Source organism: Engystomops pustulosus, chromosome 5 (assembly GCF_040894005.1).
Source record: "Engystomops pustulosus chromosome 5, aEngPut4.maternal, whole genome shotgun sequence".
NCBI classification, from domain to species: Eukaryota; Metazoa; Chordata; class Amphibia; order Anura; family Leptodactylidae; genus Engystomops; species Engystomops pustulosus.
Window position 1 is genome coordinate 43,395,808 of NC_092415.1, and position 17,255 is coordinate 43,413,062.

General features: G+C 40.5%; 2 protein-coding genes across 11 annotated transcripts in view; one reads left to right on the top strand and one right to left on the bottom strand.

The window, feature by feature from the left end:
- Window positions 1–6,982, top strand: part of MYBL1 (MYB proto-oncogene like 1) — a 29,492-nt gene extending 22,510 nt beyond the window's left edge. For 7 of the 10 annotated variants that reach the window (XM_072151793.1, XM_072151794.1, XM_072151789.1 and 4 more), the window contains 2 exons: window positions 402–575; window positions 1,424–6,982. In XM_072151793.1, coding sequence (XP_072007894.1) covers window positions 402–575; window positions 1,424–1,555 — 306 coding nt within the window. In that variant the 3' untranslated portion in view covers window positions 1,556–6,982. The remainder of the gene's footprint in view (window positions 1–401; window positions 576–1,423) is intronic. The other 3 variants (XM_072151797.1, XM_072151798.1, XM_072151796.1) reach the window with 1 other exon arrangement.
- An 8,934-nt stretch (window positions 6,983–15,916) lies between these two features.
- On the bottom strand, window positions 15,917–16,745 carry LOC140134107 (large ribosomal subunit protein P2-like). The gene is made up of 2 exons (XM_072154739.1): window positions 16,602–16,745; window positions 15,917–16,102 (listed from the first exon to the last, which is right to left on the bottom strand). The coding sequence occupies exons 1-2, from the start codon at window positions 16,743–16,745 to the stop codon at window positions 15,917–15,919; spliced, it is 330 nt and encodes a 109-aa protein (XP_072010840.1).
- Window positions 16,746–17,255: the final 510 nt, after the last annotated feature.

Below are 17,255 nucleotides of genomic sequence, written 5' to 3' on the forward strand. Positions count from 1 at the left end.
ATTACGAGAATGAGCCACTCCTTTGGCTGCCCCGGCGCTTCTCCTCTTACCCTAATTATGTACTGCTCCAGCCTTGTCCTGTCCCGCATAAAACGAGAATACGTCATCACTGTGTTGTCCCTGACAGTCAAAAGTAATCAATCGCTGCACCATCCCCCAACTGTTGTGTATGAGTGATTCAGCTCAGGTTGATTAGTCCTGTCTGGACAGTTCAGGAAGCTCAGTGTAATGTGTTTATCAGTCTACACCCAGCTTTCCCAAGGTCCGGAATTTTATAATTGTTTTTGAGCAGAACCACTCCGTTGGAGGTTTAAAAAAACATCAGTGTAGCTATTGCATTCTCAATGTGAGCATACTAAAAATAACTGGCCTCATTTCATTGCATTTTTATCTTTTTAAAGAGTGGAAATGAAATGAAGACTGAAAATAATGTCTCTGCATCTGCCTTAACACAAATTGCTCAAAGCGATGACTGGAGATGCAAGTATAGCCCTGACAAGCACAGACACAATGTACCTTCAAGGAAGAAGCCGAACACTGACTTCAAAAAAGTCAAATTGGAAAGACTGGACCAGGTATTCTAGCTTGTACCTTATGAAATACTGGCTACTAAACCTATTGTACTAACCTGCATGTTATGGGTTTAGATACTAAACATATCCCTCATGTCCCCCATTTTTATATAATTTTTATCTTATTACAAAAATGTTAGATCGCCGTAACTTGGCACTTTACACAACTCTCCCAGATGTTGTGCCACGTACCCATATACTTCTATAAGGAATGCACCAGCCTGTCTGACCCATCTAACTAATGATATATCAGTGTTATTAAAATTTTTTGGCAATGGGTTATACTGATAGAAGATGTATAAGAAATCCATGTGTCTGCGCTTTAATTCTATTTAACAAGGAACCTTTGTTCGTCGCCTCAAGTAAAATTCACAAAGCCAAAATCTCTGGAGGGAAGAATTTAACCAATTTTCTGTAATTACTTTAAAACCTGAAATCATGAGTTAACCATCTTGTTTATGCAGTGCGCTAATCTCTGAGCCTGAGCAATTATTGACATGCAGCTTATCCATACAGCTGCAAGTATTATGTCATGAGACAATGGCCACCCCTCACCCCTGAACTTCAGAGGCAACCACTGGGGACCAGCCTTTCTTTCACCAAGCAGATGTGCTGCTTTCCAGAATCCCAGAGAAATCCCTTCTTATCACTTCATCTCTCCCGACAACCTCCTGTCATTTGACCCTGAAAATCAAATGTCTAATGCGCATTTTGGGTAGAGGCATCGGAAGGCTGTGACAGTCTATGCGCTTGGATTGGGGTGTTTCATTCTTCCCATTAGAGATATAATATATATTATACAACATTTCAAAATGTTAGGAATTGTCTAAAATGACTCTCTGTTTTTTCAGTCTTTATATGAATGGGAAGCCGTTGTGTTTGGGAAGACAGAAGACCAGTTGATCATGACGGAACAAGCAAGACGTTATCTTGATACCTACAAGCCGTCCAGCAGCTCTTCATCCAGACCTCTAGTTTTATGAATGTAGGATTTTGGAACTGGTGATTCCAGGTTCTTCCTATACATGCACTAAAATAGGACTTTTCCAAACTGTTGATAAGACAATGCTTTGTATTTGCAGGCCTGTATTATGCATGACGGCTACAGTGTAGCAGCATTTTATGTAAAGGTCATAGTTTAGTCTACCAGGTATCTATAGTCAAGACGTTCACACAGGAATAGACATTTCTACATAAAACCGATAAACTTTTTCTACAATTCCACATATTACACCAAAATAGGTCAACTTCTCATATCTTTTTGTTTTTTTGGGGGGGTGGGGGGGCTTTTACATTTTTTGAGGCATCCCCTTTTTTGTTGTAAATATAAGCAATTGGGTTAACCACATTCAGCTTTTTTCACCGTCATCCAATAACTAACAACCTTGGGAAGGGATCATTTCTCTAACTGTTGGTTGACTGTTTACATTTTTATTGTGTTAAAATAACAATAATATTGATCACTTATCCATATAGTAGGTCCTCCTCATCAGATTGGTGAAAGTCCAACACCCAGCCACTCCACGTACAAGCTGTTCTCCGCAGCAGGAAGCAGACATCTCCATTTCCTGTGTTGTGGTCAGACCAAGTAACTGCAGATCAACTCCCTCCCGTCTGAGTGGGAGCTAAGCTACAGTGCCTTGGGTCTGCCATTCCACAGAGAACTGAGCTGTCTTGTCCCTGTTTCATTGTCTAACAGCTATAACCAGCAGGGGGTTGGACCTTCACCAATCTGATATTGATAATCTTTCGACAGGATAGGTCATCCTTATGTTATCCATATTCATTTTAGCCTGTAAAAAAAACCTTTCTATAGTATCTTCTAACATTTGGTAGTAGACCTCACCAATTTAGGTCTTCAGATTGTCAAAACAAGTAGGGCTCGTACCTACCTTGCCTATGTGAGAATATCATAAATCTGATAAGTGGTATGCACATCCTTGGGCAGTTTCATCTGCAAAAGACCAGTTCTGAGACATAGTTAGGTGCCGATCTCATGATTTAGCTGAATGACATTTTAGAAGAGGCTATTCTCTCTCATCTGTTCTCTTTCCGTTGCCTTTTAACTATTGTACAATGTAGAGGAAACTGTATGTAGTTTGTATCTTATTCTTGCAAAATACATTACAGCCTTAATGTGGAGGGCAAAGGGAGAACGAATGTCTGCTCGCTCATGGTTTTATACATTTTTCTAACTTGGTTATATTTTTTTCTTTGATATGTTTTAAGGATTTTTTTTTAGCTCTGGTATTTTTATATACATGTTTTATTTTTCTATTGGGCAGAAAGCGTTTGCTTTCATACCTTACAGCTTCTTCCCACACGTCTGTTTATACTGTAGATGCTTGAGTGAACAGGAAGTTGCACTAGTAGGATTTGGTTTGCTGCATAGTAACACATGAATGAGCTACAGTGTTATGTATTTGTATACTGAGGTACTTCATGCAGATCTAGGCGAAATGCAGAACTCGGGTTTTCCCGACTTTAGAATTTATCAGTATTTTTATTCTCAAGAAGAGAGTAATACTACGTATGAATGTAATGTACAGGACATAGGAACGAGGGAATGTTGTTCCTGGGATCTTTTAATTTATTTGACGCTTACAAGTAGAGATTTGTGCTTTTGCTGTGTAGATTTTACAGAAGCCTAAATGGTTTTCTGATTCTTTAGCATCTGGGAGTCTCTTTTGTGAAATTTATCCTTGCTTATTCTTTGTAAAGGACCGCTTTACCTGAAATTCAAGATGGCTTATATCAAATTTGGAGATAATGTACAACTTACCGGAAGAGGAAAAAAAAAGAGTTCAAGCTAATGTTTGGCAGTTCAATTATCTCAACTTATTTTGTCAGTTTTTAAATTGTAAGTTGTATAAATTGTTGCTCAAGGAGGAACTGCTTAAAGAGCGTGGGTCATTTTTAATATTTATCTCCCATCTACATGGATGGGGGGGGGGGGGGTCTCGATTGTTAGACCCCACAAAATCAGCCATGCCGGGGGCCACAAGTTCTCCTTGTCCACTCTTGACTTCCAATTTCCAGACTGCATGTGACAGGTCGATGGAGCTCAGTCTTGTACCCCTTTGACTTCTATGGAATAACCGTAACAGCTAGCAGCACAACTAAAAACCAGAAGTCTTGTGCTATATAGATGATCAGGGGAACTTGTGATCCCCCTGTTCTGTTGATTTACAGGCAGTCCTGTAGCCAAGACCCTCCGTAATCCTACATGTATACCCTATCCTGTTCATTTGGGCTACAACAGACTTATGTTCTTGTGATCTGTGAGGGGTCCCACCACTGTGACCCCCACTGATCAGCAAGTTATCACCTATCCTGTGACACTTGATGTTGCTGGAGATCACCTTTAATTGCTGTTGCTTTGCTGGTTCTGGTGGAATTTAAATTTTTACTCTATCCCCCAATATTCTTGAGCTATTGTAGAGTTATTTACTTCATAGCAGTATCGCTCACCCGAATCTAATGGCACTCAGGAATAGAGGGTTAGCGCGCCTAAAGTAGTGCAGCCATGCCTATTAAAGCTCGCAAACTGTTTGAAAGGTCCTCAATACAGAGACTTCTTAAGATGTATTATGACTAGCACATCTCTACCAACCAGACAACCAGCAGACCCTGCTTCATTACATTATTTAAGAAGTACATTTAGGTTATTAATTCGTTCCAGACCTAAATTTGCCAGGTGTCATTTATTGCCGCTATTATTGTATTCCTATTTTCACCTTACTCGTGGAATAAAATATTGTGAATAAATCATCTAGCCCTAAATGGTAGTCCAAATCGAAACCCACTTTTTGCCGTAAATCGCCAAGCATTGTGTATTTTCAGTTTTCAGTATTTGAAGTAGAATTTCTTAGTAAAATAGTAGAGTTAACCCAGGACTCCTTGGAGAGACTGAGAGTCCTGCTTACCCCGCCCATTCAGAGTGATTGACAGCTTTGTCTTTTATCAGCATCTGTGGACGGAGTCTTTCCTAGGAATCCTCCATATTCTACAAAAGCTTATATTACACAGCTCGGCTTCTTTTGATCCATCATATTTAACACTCAAATAGAGTAGCTTTAACTTTTACCCATTGGCTTTAACTGTCTTTAGATGAACTTTTATTTTTTGATCTCACTCTTATTGATATAAGCCTTCTTGATTTACAGGTTTGCTTCCCCCTGAAGTGCATATAATAAGCCACACTGGCCTTTGCTCAGACTGCTGACAGTTTCCCCTATCTGTATCCATTCACTATAAATTACCAGATTTGTAAAAGGGTTTTCTGCATCAGATCTGTGTGACCTTCATTATAGTTGAGACTGAACATATCTCTGAACAAATGACATATTGCACTATATCATTAATCATGTACATCAGGGCAGGCAGTACCATCACTTGTGTAGCTGTAGCCGAGGAGACTACTACTCTCAATAGATATGACATGATACATATGTTCTTGCTCAGATTGCACTCCGGTCAGTTCTAGATACGGGAGCATTATACGGCCACAGAGTTGTTGTTTTATGCATTTGGTTTTTCTAAGCTTTGCACATCTAAAACAGGCGACATCAGTTGCTTCATTTGCCTATTTTTTAGGTATTTGCACTTATTATTTATTTCTTTGTTTTTGAAGGATCGTTTCGCTTGTACTGTAGAGAATGTAATGGATGTAGCATAAGGGTTGCGCTTGGCAAAGGTATTTAGTGTGCTGTACTGTAGTGTTAGGGATTCATTTTGTCTTTTATTTATAGATCTTAAGTTCCTCTCCATTTCTGAGATGTGCTGCTGTACCTGACAGCAGAATCGGCTTGCTGCTACTGAGAGATGGAATAAAAGAGCATTATATGCACTGTGTAAGGATTGTAACAATAGCCCGCTGTCCTCCATGTATGTAACAGGTTACACCATTACTATATCAAGCATGGCAGTATGGTGGTGTCCTACATGGATAATGCTTTTTTGGGGGATATCTATGTTAAATATTAAAAAAAAAAAATAAATTGGTTTAAAATAATATGAAAAACAAATTACATTCAGAAATGTTATCCTGTAGTGACACCAGCTGTTTAATTGAACTTTTTTCAAACTTTTAATGAAGTTCCCCTGGAGTTCATAAATGTAGCTGCAATAACCGAGCACAAGACACATCCTAGAAGAAATTCATCAGATTAAGTGGCAGATTAAAACAATGCTGTTCCCGCAGGGACCAATCAAATCTCGTCTTTTATTTTTCATTGGTAATTTGAAGAATGAAAATTGATTGGTTAAGGGCAGCTGCTCCACTTTCTTTGTGCTAATAGTGATATATTTTTTTTACTTATTCACCACTATTGCCCACCACAGGTTGGTATATATGGTGTATATTGGGGTGACAATCCTATATAGAGAGAGGAAGCATGGTTACCTTCATACAATGGTTGAAAATATGCAGATCAGTATTCTTCAACTTAAAGGGGTTGTCCAGGATCAGACTTTTTTTTAATATATATATGGGCCTGAGGGATTGTAAAATAATCTATACTTGGCTGTCTCCTGCCAACCAATCTGGTATGGTGCCTGCTGTCAACACTGATCTTGTTATACAGAGGCTCAGTGGCCACGTCCACACGCTGTGGCCTCAGTTACTGTTGCGTCACCACTGAGCCTGCTGGATTGGAGTGCAGGGGATAGGTAAGAAGGGGGGTAGAAATAACAAAGTCTGATCCTGGACAACCCCTTGAACTTCAACACCATGTCCCAAGGTTTAAGGCTGCAGGGAAACTGCGCAGCAGAACATGAAGATGATATTTAGGTAGGATCTCATCCATTGTATTGTACATGGCAGGGAGGTCCGTGGTGGAGAATGTCTTGTATTTGATTATTATAGCTACTTTTATGCACTTTAGGGTAATTTCAGTATCACATCCTCCCACCACCACTACTTGCATATGCTGTTCAGTTTATGGACTATGGGTGTATAATAGGTGAGTAATTATAGCAGAACATGCTCCCTTCATATACAGAGGGCACTATATAAATCTTCTCTGGTACTGGATGATCTCCCCTCATAGACAGTCTACATCCTGTTCCCCATCTCTTGTTTATATAACCCTATAATATTCTTCTTAGTAACTTGTTTACGCCCTTTCTATATATTTTTGTTTGTTATGCTTTTATGTTTTACACTACCAACTTTTAATATATATATATAATGCACATGTCAAACATGGATAAATATATTGTGTACCTAGACTTGAGTAAGACTCTGTTCTCCCCGGGCAGGGGATAGTCCTGGTCACATTACTAAACAGTCAATCTTCTGGCTGACCAAAACACTAGATCCTGGGCGTTCTGTCATTACAATCTTTCTGTTTCATGTGCAGTACACTTTGTTTGCCAGTAATACAAAAAATAAAGTGTCTTTTTTTAAAGCCCTGTCTGTTTTGTGTCCATTTTGTATCTATTTTAAATGTTTTCTTTTAAAAATTTTCCTTTTGATTACATCTTTGATTATACTTTTTTTTTTTTTTTTTTTTAAGAAACCATGTAAAATTTTGTGTTCTAAAAGACATATAACTTTGCCATGAGTTGTTTGGTTGTTCCAATTTCTGAAATCCGTATTCTATTTCCATTTACAACCATGACTAACCATTCATTTCAAAGGTATCACGGTGAAAATATTGGATGCGATGATGGCGATGTAAACGATTGGCTGTGTAAAATGTATGGATGACAAGGCACGTTTTGGAGTAGAAAACCCTTTATAGGGATTCTGTCACCAATTTTTGCTCCATTTAAAGAATAGCTCTATGTTAGGGCATGAAATCTCGCCCCTTTACTTATAAAAATATCCTCCTAAGTCATGTGACAATGAGTAGGGGAGAGTTGTGTGTTGCTGTTGATGAGTATTGTAGTATATTGTCAGTCCCCTTCTTAAGGACACTCGATGACCCCTATAAACATACTGACTTCTATGGCCACTGTGACCTCTGATGAAGATCTCTAGATGCTTTACCTTAGTCCCAGGCTGCAATGATCAGCTGTATGGTGTCTGTAATGAAGCTTTATTGATAATCCTTGTCATCAAAAAATATTGAAAATCCAATTGTCACAGGGACAAAAAAAAAATTGTCTGGAGCTACAAATATAAAATATACAGTTCTAACTTGCATACAAATTCAACTTAAGTACAAACCTAAAGAACCTATCCTGTATGTAACCCGGGGACTGCCTGTATGTAATATATTCTATATTACTGTCTGCCTTCAGCAGACTAACAGGCTCCCGGCTGTTCCATCAATTATTCGTGCCATCCAATGATGTCATAGGGCAGTAGTGGCGAACCTATGGCATGGGTGCCAGAGGTGGCACTCAGAGCCCTTTCTGTGGGCACCAAGGCCTTCACCCCAATTTAGAGTTTTCCCAGATGGGACTCAAGGCTTTCCCTTATGATCCAATACAGCCCAGGACGTGCCAAGCTCAGCGCTATTTTAAAGCAACATCTTTGTCTGCCAGAAATACAGGTGGAGCACGAAGGTGTGGATAGAGATGGATTGTTGGAGCTCCTGCTCTGGGTTACCTAAACTTTCCTCTTCAGGGGACCCTGGATAGAAGCTACAATCCAAATTTCTTCAATACAATTGAAAGATGAACTCAGGACACCAATACAATTAAAACCTGTGATACAGCAGGGATCAATAAGTTACTGCTTAAATTATCTCCAAAAGTATTGCCATCACTGTCATAGGGTCTCTGACATTTTAAAGACGGCGACACTTACTGGCAGCACTTCGACCACAACACCTTACAAAAAATTCTCCTTGTAAAGGATAAATACATACACTGTCATCTTGCAGGTTTGCTGAGGAAAGGGAGGAAAATCGGGGATCACAAGGGCCCATCCTCTGTCTAACCTTTCCTATCACTATTGACTGTGACTTCTGAGGGGCAGGGAGCCAGGTGTCTAATATTCTTTTATAAAGTACTGAAACTATTCAGAATGCTAACAAAGGCATTTTTAAACTCATCGCTGCAAAGGCTATAGGAACATGTCATCACCTAAGGCCACTTTAATACAGGTAGCACACAGCCACATTCACTAAAACGGGCAATACAGCCATCCATCTGAATGACCATATAGCCCACCATATTAGGTCAGACATATTCGTTAGTTTATGGTGCTGCCCAGCTTCCTATTGAGAGGTGAGGGATAAAGAAGTCTCTTTTCCCACTTTCTCCTGCAATAGGCCTTATGCTACGCTCATAGCAAAGATCAGTTCTAGTGACAGGTTCCTTTTAAGACAGTAGTTATCCAAAAAAACAAGCTGCGGTTTTAGAATCTTTAGAATGTCAATTTTTTTGCTGTAGATTCACCCCTCATTTCCCCAATGCAGCAAAAACGCAACTTAATACTGATTTCGACAGATGTAGGGCTGATGCTGAATTATCACTGTGTGATGTACTTAGTAGGGGAACCAGAATATTGTCACAGTATTGACTTCTGTACCCTTTGCTTCTCAGCTATCTGACCTATGGCTTGTACCTAGAGCTGCTCTTACCTATTGGAACAAAAATGCAAATCGGTAAGATTTGATGATAAACTGAATGGCCAGAACAGGTCAGCTGTATGGAACCATAAAGGTTCAGTGTGGCATGAAATGATCCCATTGACTACCTTTTGTCCAAGCAGCCTGCTAGACTAGAGAGCAAACGCATGTGATTGTGCTGCGAGCATGGGTGCCACACCGAGCAGTCAATAGCCCGTCTGTTCCAGGACCACAGACTTCCTCCAGATCATTTCAGGAAAATGTGTTGATTTATAACCGAATCTCTCACCCCTTAGTGATATGATGTGTTGGATGCAGGTGTCTGTCGGGTCGTGTTGTCACAATTCATTGACGTTACACAACGAAGGGATGAAAAAGCTGTCAGTCCAACATATGCAAATGAACGCCCTCATTTGCACTTAATGAGATGTTGGAGATATTTGTATGCATGGTGTATGAAAAACGACTATTGTCTGACTTTTGGGGGCTTTATTTTACAGTTCATGCACAAATTCTGCTTGAATATAAGGCATTTCCAATAATAAGTCAATTGTAAATACAATTATATATAGGACAGAGCTTTGGAAGGTCACAAAATCTAGGATGAAATAGAATATATTTAGAATCTAATTCAGAGCCTCAGTAGAAAGTTCTATATTACATAACGACTGAATGGTATAATATATTGCCATATTGTCTCTGTCTAAGATTAGTGGTGCAGGGGCTTAAAGCCTTCACCCTGGAGGATTATTTGCATCAGGATGTGTGTGGCAATTACCTGATAATAATCTTTTTGTCACTTGGGGGGGGGGGGGGGGGCAGTCATCTGCATAATCATTCTGTTCTTTATGTTCTGAATCTCTGTTAAGAGGTGAGAGAAATGTTCAGTCTCAAATTATGAGGCAGTAGAAAGGAAATCCAACTACAAGAAGTCCAGCAGAAGACAACATGGAGAAGACTTTGGATCCAATCATTTGCCTCCAGAATTTGTTTTTATGAGCTCATTAACAAATAATGAGCGTGTCCCATCTACACCTCCCTGTGTCCCATTCCTCTTCTCATCTGAGCTCCTTTACCCAGTTACATTTGCAACATCTACCCTATGTATGTATCTGCCCACATGAAATCACAGCAGCCTCCATGGACTTCTACTCCTCTCAACCCTTCACAGAGACTGCTGTGATTTCATGTGATCAGATACATATATGCAAATTGCAAATGTAGCATAACCTTAGATGATATGACCCATGTCACATGTGAAGTGAGCAATGATGTAATAGGGCTCTCTCTCAATGTTCCATACAGCAGCATGTCTTTGCAGTGAGACCTGTCAATCAGAAACAAGGAGACACGGCAGTGCAAAGTAAAATGTAATATGCAGGACTCACTTAGTGGCAATGGATTCACATCAGATGAGTTGCATGTAAGTTTACAACCTGATTTTTCAACATTGCAGCCATGGAAAGAAACCATTTAGAGATAAGAGCAATGATTTTTAATCATAGTTTTTAATGAAGTATGTATTTTAGGTGGGCTAATTTGCAAGTTACAATCCGTTTTTTAAAAAACTGTAAACTGCAAAATAGAAGCCAGAACACAAGATGGGAACTGGCCCTCATCCTGCTATAACCCTGAACCTCTTTCATAGACTTGTATTGAGTTGTCTTCTTCTGGCTCTGTCCACCTATCAGCTGATCAGTGGGGGTCCCAGGTGTCGTACCCCCTTCAATGTCATTAATGAATAGGATAGTGGGAACAATACAAATATTTGATCTTAACTATTATTACAAAACTCTTTCGTAGAAAGAAAAAAAACCTATTTGTATAATAACAGAATGTCCATGTAGTAAAACATTTCTTCCACATTTCATATTTTACCATTATTATAACTCCTTCTATGCCGTATATATTGCGCGTGGAGTATTAAGTGCCTTTAGGAGCAATCACTATCTAGTTAAATGTACTGAACGCAATATTAAAATGTGACCTTTCTGCCAATAGTAAAATACTGTGCTTTGTGTGGCTGCGCTATTAAACTGTCGTATTGTGGATGTGATGGATATCCAGGGTTTGCCTTTGTCTTTTGTAAAGGCCTCTTGACTGACAGAAGTGTGCCGCTGTTTAGAGAGGAAAGCCGAATAATTCAATAGACAATCAGTTTACAAATTCATGAATGGTCCTTCAAGCTAAAGAAATGGCCCGGGTCAACATGTGTTTGGGGTGTTTCTTTATATGAGGGCTAGGATATATACATCCCCCCTGCTCTGACAAATGCCCGTGGCTTTGTCTCTTCCAGACACCAGATGGGAGGCAATTATATGAGTGACAAGCAGGTCATCTGGCAGGCATATGAGGAACCTGCATACATTTCCATGGAAAGAAGCACTTTTTACTCCTTTTTCAGCTGGAAAATAGAGCTCTAATGATCACTTCTGATTGTCAGCTGCTTTTTGTGGTTCTAGTTTAGTCCGGAGACAGTGAATTTTGTTTGCCGGAGGAGGTGTATTAAGATTTGAAGGCTAGACCATGGAAATTGTACAGGCACTTTGTTTCTTTTTATTATTATTATTATTATGTATTTATTTATATTACACACTTGTTACATTTTTGTGAACATTTTTGATCTTTGTTATACAGATTTAGACCAGCTTGCATCTCCATGGTTCAAAGTTATTTACATATGTTTTTATGTATTCATATACAGGCAGTCCCCTACTTAAGAACACCCGACTTACAGGTGGCCCCTAGTTACAAACTGACCTCTGATGCACCCCCTAGATTTTTATGCAGGTATTTGCATGTATATAGAGTTACTTGGCTCCATACCTTGTTTTTTGAAAGGCTAAATAATGACTTTTATATAGAACATTACATATATACGTTTCTGTATAGGTTCATTACTTTACATTGAAGGGTATTGTATATGTCTAGTCAGTTACATATACTTTTCTTTGGCATATGGTTGTGATATACAAATTAAGCTCCCATTTTAAAATGTGCAGTCACTGTATGATTGCTGTATGTGTGTATGTGTATACCAATACACTGCTGTAAAATATTCTATAAACAATGCAAAACATTGGGTGCTTCGTACCGATTTCATGCATTTTAATGGAAGCGCATATGCAATTGAGCCAAGACAATTTCTAAGCTGATTCTAACACTCCTGATGTAATAGACACATACTGTACAAGAATAGTCAAGAATGGAGTGCCACCAGATATCACTACTGCACATAGAACTGCTCCATATTAACAACACATCCTAGAAATCATAGCATAAGCTCTATGATAGTAAAGGAAATCTACCACCAGAATTATTGCAACATGAGGTCCCAGGTTCATATGAAGGAGATGTGTATCGGCACTCGTGGATGAACCACTCCAAGAATGGTTCCTTTTAAAACGTTTCGGCCCGTTTCCCGGGCCGAAACGCGTTGCACATTAAAATAAACACGGTTTTAAAAGGAACCATTCTTGGAGTGGTTCATCCACGAGCGCCGATACACATCTCCTTCATACGAACCTGGGACCTCATGTTGCATTGATACAGCGTCTTCTGAACAATTGGAACAGACGACCGCGAGGAGGGAGAAGCCGGCAGCTACAAGGATAAATTGAGATAAAGCGATGTTACTAAGCGCTACAAGGTGAGCGCACTTACCTTTTAGCATCTTTATCACATCAGACCTACTACACTAGGATAGCGCTCGTTTTTGTCTCCCCCTTTTTCTCCCCAACACGTGCATCCATCTCGAGGAACAACCACCCCGGGAGGATTCTACAGAGGGACCCCATATTCTGATTGCTACCACCAGAATTAAGCATTGTAAACCAAACACACTTACCATACATACACTGGTGTAAACCCCCTCCGGCAGGATATATTCTTCTTTTAGCTGCAAACAGGCCGGAGGGTTTTTGGGCTCCATAGCTGTTAATTGAGCCTGGAGCCCCTCAGGTTCATTTGCATAATTTGTAAAGCCCTTTCTTGGAAAATCAAGGGAATAAGAAGCTAAAAAAAGAGTGGATCCTGCCAGAGGAGCCACACACCAGCATGTAAGTGTGCTTGGTTTACAATCCTTCATCCTGGTGGCAGGTTTCCTTTAACTTGATATTCTGAGATTTTACAGTACATGTACTCCCTACCTTTATTACTTTGTTATTGCAATTATTTTCCAACATATTAATGTAGGAGACATAACTGAAGCTAAACACTGACCTAAATTGTGTATGGCTTCTGAGGCCAGTGATTGCTTACCCCATAGTGGGGGATATATTAATGTGTGGGTCTTTAGCCCAGTGCCCAGATTCATTCATATTCATTGTAGGAGATGTATCAATCTGTCAACTCCAGAAAACCCTTCCATTATGCCTTATCTCTATATTATATCCCCCCCAAAAACTGATATATCCCCATGCAAATACTGATGACATAACTCAGGTGTGCACTGTCCCTTATTCAATTAGTCTTAGAAAGTAGTTCTCTGTTTTTCAGTCCTTTACATAAAACTCTAAGCTTCCAGATCAGTAGAAACATCTTGTGAGATTTAATATGGCCCCATCAGCCACCCACCCATTCGGTAATCCAGATAAATGATTATTGATATCCTGTTATCACACTGGAGAGACTGTGCTTTCTATTGTTGTGGAGACTTCTGGGAATTGATCTTCATATAATGAACACCTGTCTCTGCTGGTTATACTTTCAGCACAAGCCCGGGGTCTCTTTTAACAACCGGCTGGCATAGAAAAGGGCAAAAGAGATTACAGTGCAAAGCTGGCAATAATTGTAATATACCAGTAATTACTTTAATGAAGCTGCTGATTTGCAGTCAATAAATTCCATGGGACTCCGTGTAGGAGAATACATAAGCTAGTAAAGTAATGATTTATATTCTGCATAGTTATAAAACACTATTAGATTAATGTTTCAGGGGTCAACATATATATTCTACTCCAATGTTCATTATGTGAAACAGAAAATAGTATTTAAGTTATCCTTACACTAGGGTAATGCACTGTAATCTGCAGGGAGAGCAGAGCAGATTGACTTTTCCTATCTGCACACAGGATGTTATAGAGCAGGAGAAGCTGAGAAGATTGTACATAGTGTCCTATCTGCAGACAGCATGTTATAGAGCAGGAGAAACTGAGAAGATTGTACATAGGGGCACATTTACTTAACTGTCCCGTTGTGGCCGCCGATCCGGAATGTCCGTCTAGGATTCGTAGCTGCCTCGATTCACTTACAGCGTGCGCCCGATTTCTTGAATGTGTCTCTTCCCTGCTCAGGTCCGCCGGCCACGCCCCTGATTTGTGTCGCATGAAAGCCGGTGCCGATGCACCAAAATCTGATCGGGTGCGCCAAAAACCCATGTGCAATTCAGGGCAATATTCGGAAATATACGGGAAACTCAGCGGAAATTCATCCGACGGACCCTTAGTGAATGTGCCCCATAGCGTCCTATCTCCAGGCAGCATGTTATGGAGCAAGAGGAGGTGAGCAGATTGCACATACTATCCTAACTGCAGGCAGCATGTTATAGAGCAGGAGAAGCTGGGCAGACAGTACATGGTGTCCTACCTGCATGCAGATTATTATAAAGCAGGATTCAATGAGCGGATTGCATATCATGTCCCAAATACAGGCAGTGTGCTATAAAGAAAGAGGAGCTGAGCAGATTGTACATACTGTACTATCTGCAGGCTATATTTTAATCATTTCACTAAAGATTGTTAACATTAGCCAGCTAGAAATTATCTGTTTTTGGAATAATTATAAGCAGTGTGACTTTGTTCATGAATAATCTCAGCGCCAGGTATAGACACTTTCATGCATGTAGGAATTTTACATAACAATATACCCCATCTATTTCTTGTAACCGATGGGTTCTTTTGTCTTCAGTTCTTTTCTCCTGTGACTTGAGTGAAGTTCTTGCACATCAGAATAGTCACAGTCTATTATGCCTCGGGCTAGCACATTGCCAGTGACTTTCACACTACAGTTTGACAGCGTCTTTCTTGTCCACTTACCCTGTGACACTGTATCTACAGCACAACCCAAATGTCTGAGATGGAGAGAAGAGAACATTCACGTTAATCAAGGTTTCCAGGCTAAAAATAATGAGGACTTATCCACAGGAAAGATCACCATACAATTAATAGGGTCAAGGCCGGATTAAGATTGGTGGGGGCCCCCACAGAATGTAGTCCAGACAGGGTACACATTTAGCATATATGTAAAGGGGACCATGATCTGGCCGCACAATTTGTGGCTGAATAATGGTCCCCATAGATGTCTGCAGTCCCCTAGTAATTAATATACAGCCCCCTCTGTAATAAGTAAACATACAGCACCCAGTTATCAATACATGTATACATGCATATCCCCCAGTTATTAATATATGCAGCCTGCATTAATTATTAAATGTATATCCACAGTTATTAATATACGCAGCCTTCAGTGATAAATATGCAGCCCCTCCCTAATTAATATATGCAGCCGCCAGTAATTAATAAATGTAGATACCCCAGTAATTAATATATACAGCCTCCCAGTAATAGATATACAGTCCACAGTTATATAAACCCCCCCCCCCCCCCAGTAATATATACAGTCCACAGTAATATATAGTGCCCCAGTAACCTTCCGGAATGCATTACATCCTGTGTGCGCTCTGCTCTATGGCTCTGCATGTACCGTCAGTGAGCCACACTCGTAACAGAACACATAGATAGTTCACAATGTCATAGCTCAACAAGTTCTTTTTTTTTTTTTTTCCTAAATAAAGTTTTTTTTTTTGATCCACCACAAGTTTTAATCAAAGAGACCGAATCCCATGTCCTCATCAGATTCCTCGGACTCTTCTTTCTGTTCTTCCTTCTTCTCTTCAGCTGGTGCAGCTGATCCTCCAGCAGAGGCAGACACAGCAACAGCTCCTCCAGCGGGCATGCTTGCCAACTTAGTGTTACCCTGGGCGCTCACATCATCGATTTTCTTGCCCTTAAAGGGGTATTCTCGTCTGAGCACTCACATTCAGTTTGATCAATCTGCCATTAATAAACATTTCTTCAATTAGATGTTATTAAAAAAAATGTTCCTGTGTGAAGATAATTTCTCGTAAAAGTAGTGATATGGTCCCTTAGAAACGAGATAGCTTCCTCGGATACGGCCACGTCTGCTGGAGGGATTGCACAAATAAACAAAAAGTTTTTGTATATGAAATGTCCGGGAGTTACTGCAGGTCCCACAGCCGTCCTGTAGTAATGATCGCTGAATGCATGTGGTCAGGCAGGGCTCAAGTAGCGCATGTCTGGCCACTGCTGCCTAAATGTGACGTGGTCGTAACCGAGGAAGCTATCTCGTTTCTAAGCGACAACAAGGCCACATTTATGAGAAATTATCTTCACACAGAAATTTTTTTTTTAATAACATCCAATTGAAGAAATGTTTATATATGGCAGATTAATGAAACTGAATGTGAATGCCGAGACGAGAATACCCCTTTAAGTTCACTGATGACCTTGTCTGCATGCTCCTTGTCCAATTCAATCCCAACACTGTCCAGGATCCTCTTCAGGTCTCCAGCGGAGGGGTTATCGGTGCCGCCGAGCACAGCCAAGAGGTATGCAGCCACGCAACGCATTTTCACAGGTGACTTGTTAGCACTTAGGCCAGAGGGAGAGAGGGCTCCACGCGTGCTTCCTGAGCGGAGGCTGGGGCAAAAAAAAGCAGCTCAGCAAGTTCAAACAGAATCACATTACATAATAAAGAAACAGTACATAATGGGGCTCATTTACTAAGGGGTCTGCGGCCGCACTTTCGTCGGGTTTCCCGAATTGAGCTGAAGCCGCATCGGGACACTCGGGGTGCCGGCTATAACTGATAGCCGACACCCCAGTGTAACACCCGTGGTCGGAGTGGGCTCGGATCATGGGTGTTTAACCTGTTAAAAACGGCTTGGGAGGGGCGATCGTGGGGGAAAATACCCACCAAAACCAAGTTAAATGCCGCTGGCGCACAGACCGCGGCATTTAACTTGGTTTTGGGGGGTATTTTCCCCCACGATCGCCCCTACCAAGCCGTTTTTGGGGGGCGCCGATCGTTGCAGTGGCATCACTGGGGTCCGATCTGGACCCCAGAGCTGCCTGTAGGA

Excerpts from the sequence above, each read along its gene's own strand:
- LOC140134107 (XM_072154739.1), bottom strand. The coding sequence starts at position 16,745 with ATGCGTTGCGTGGCTGCATACCTCTTGGCTGTGCTCGGCGGCACCGAT. Across the intron at positions 16,103-16,601 it reads TCATCAGTGAACTTAAAGGG|GGCAAGAAAATCGATGATGT; the intron begins GTATTCTCGTCT and ends TACCCCTTTAAG.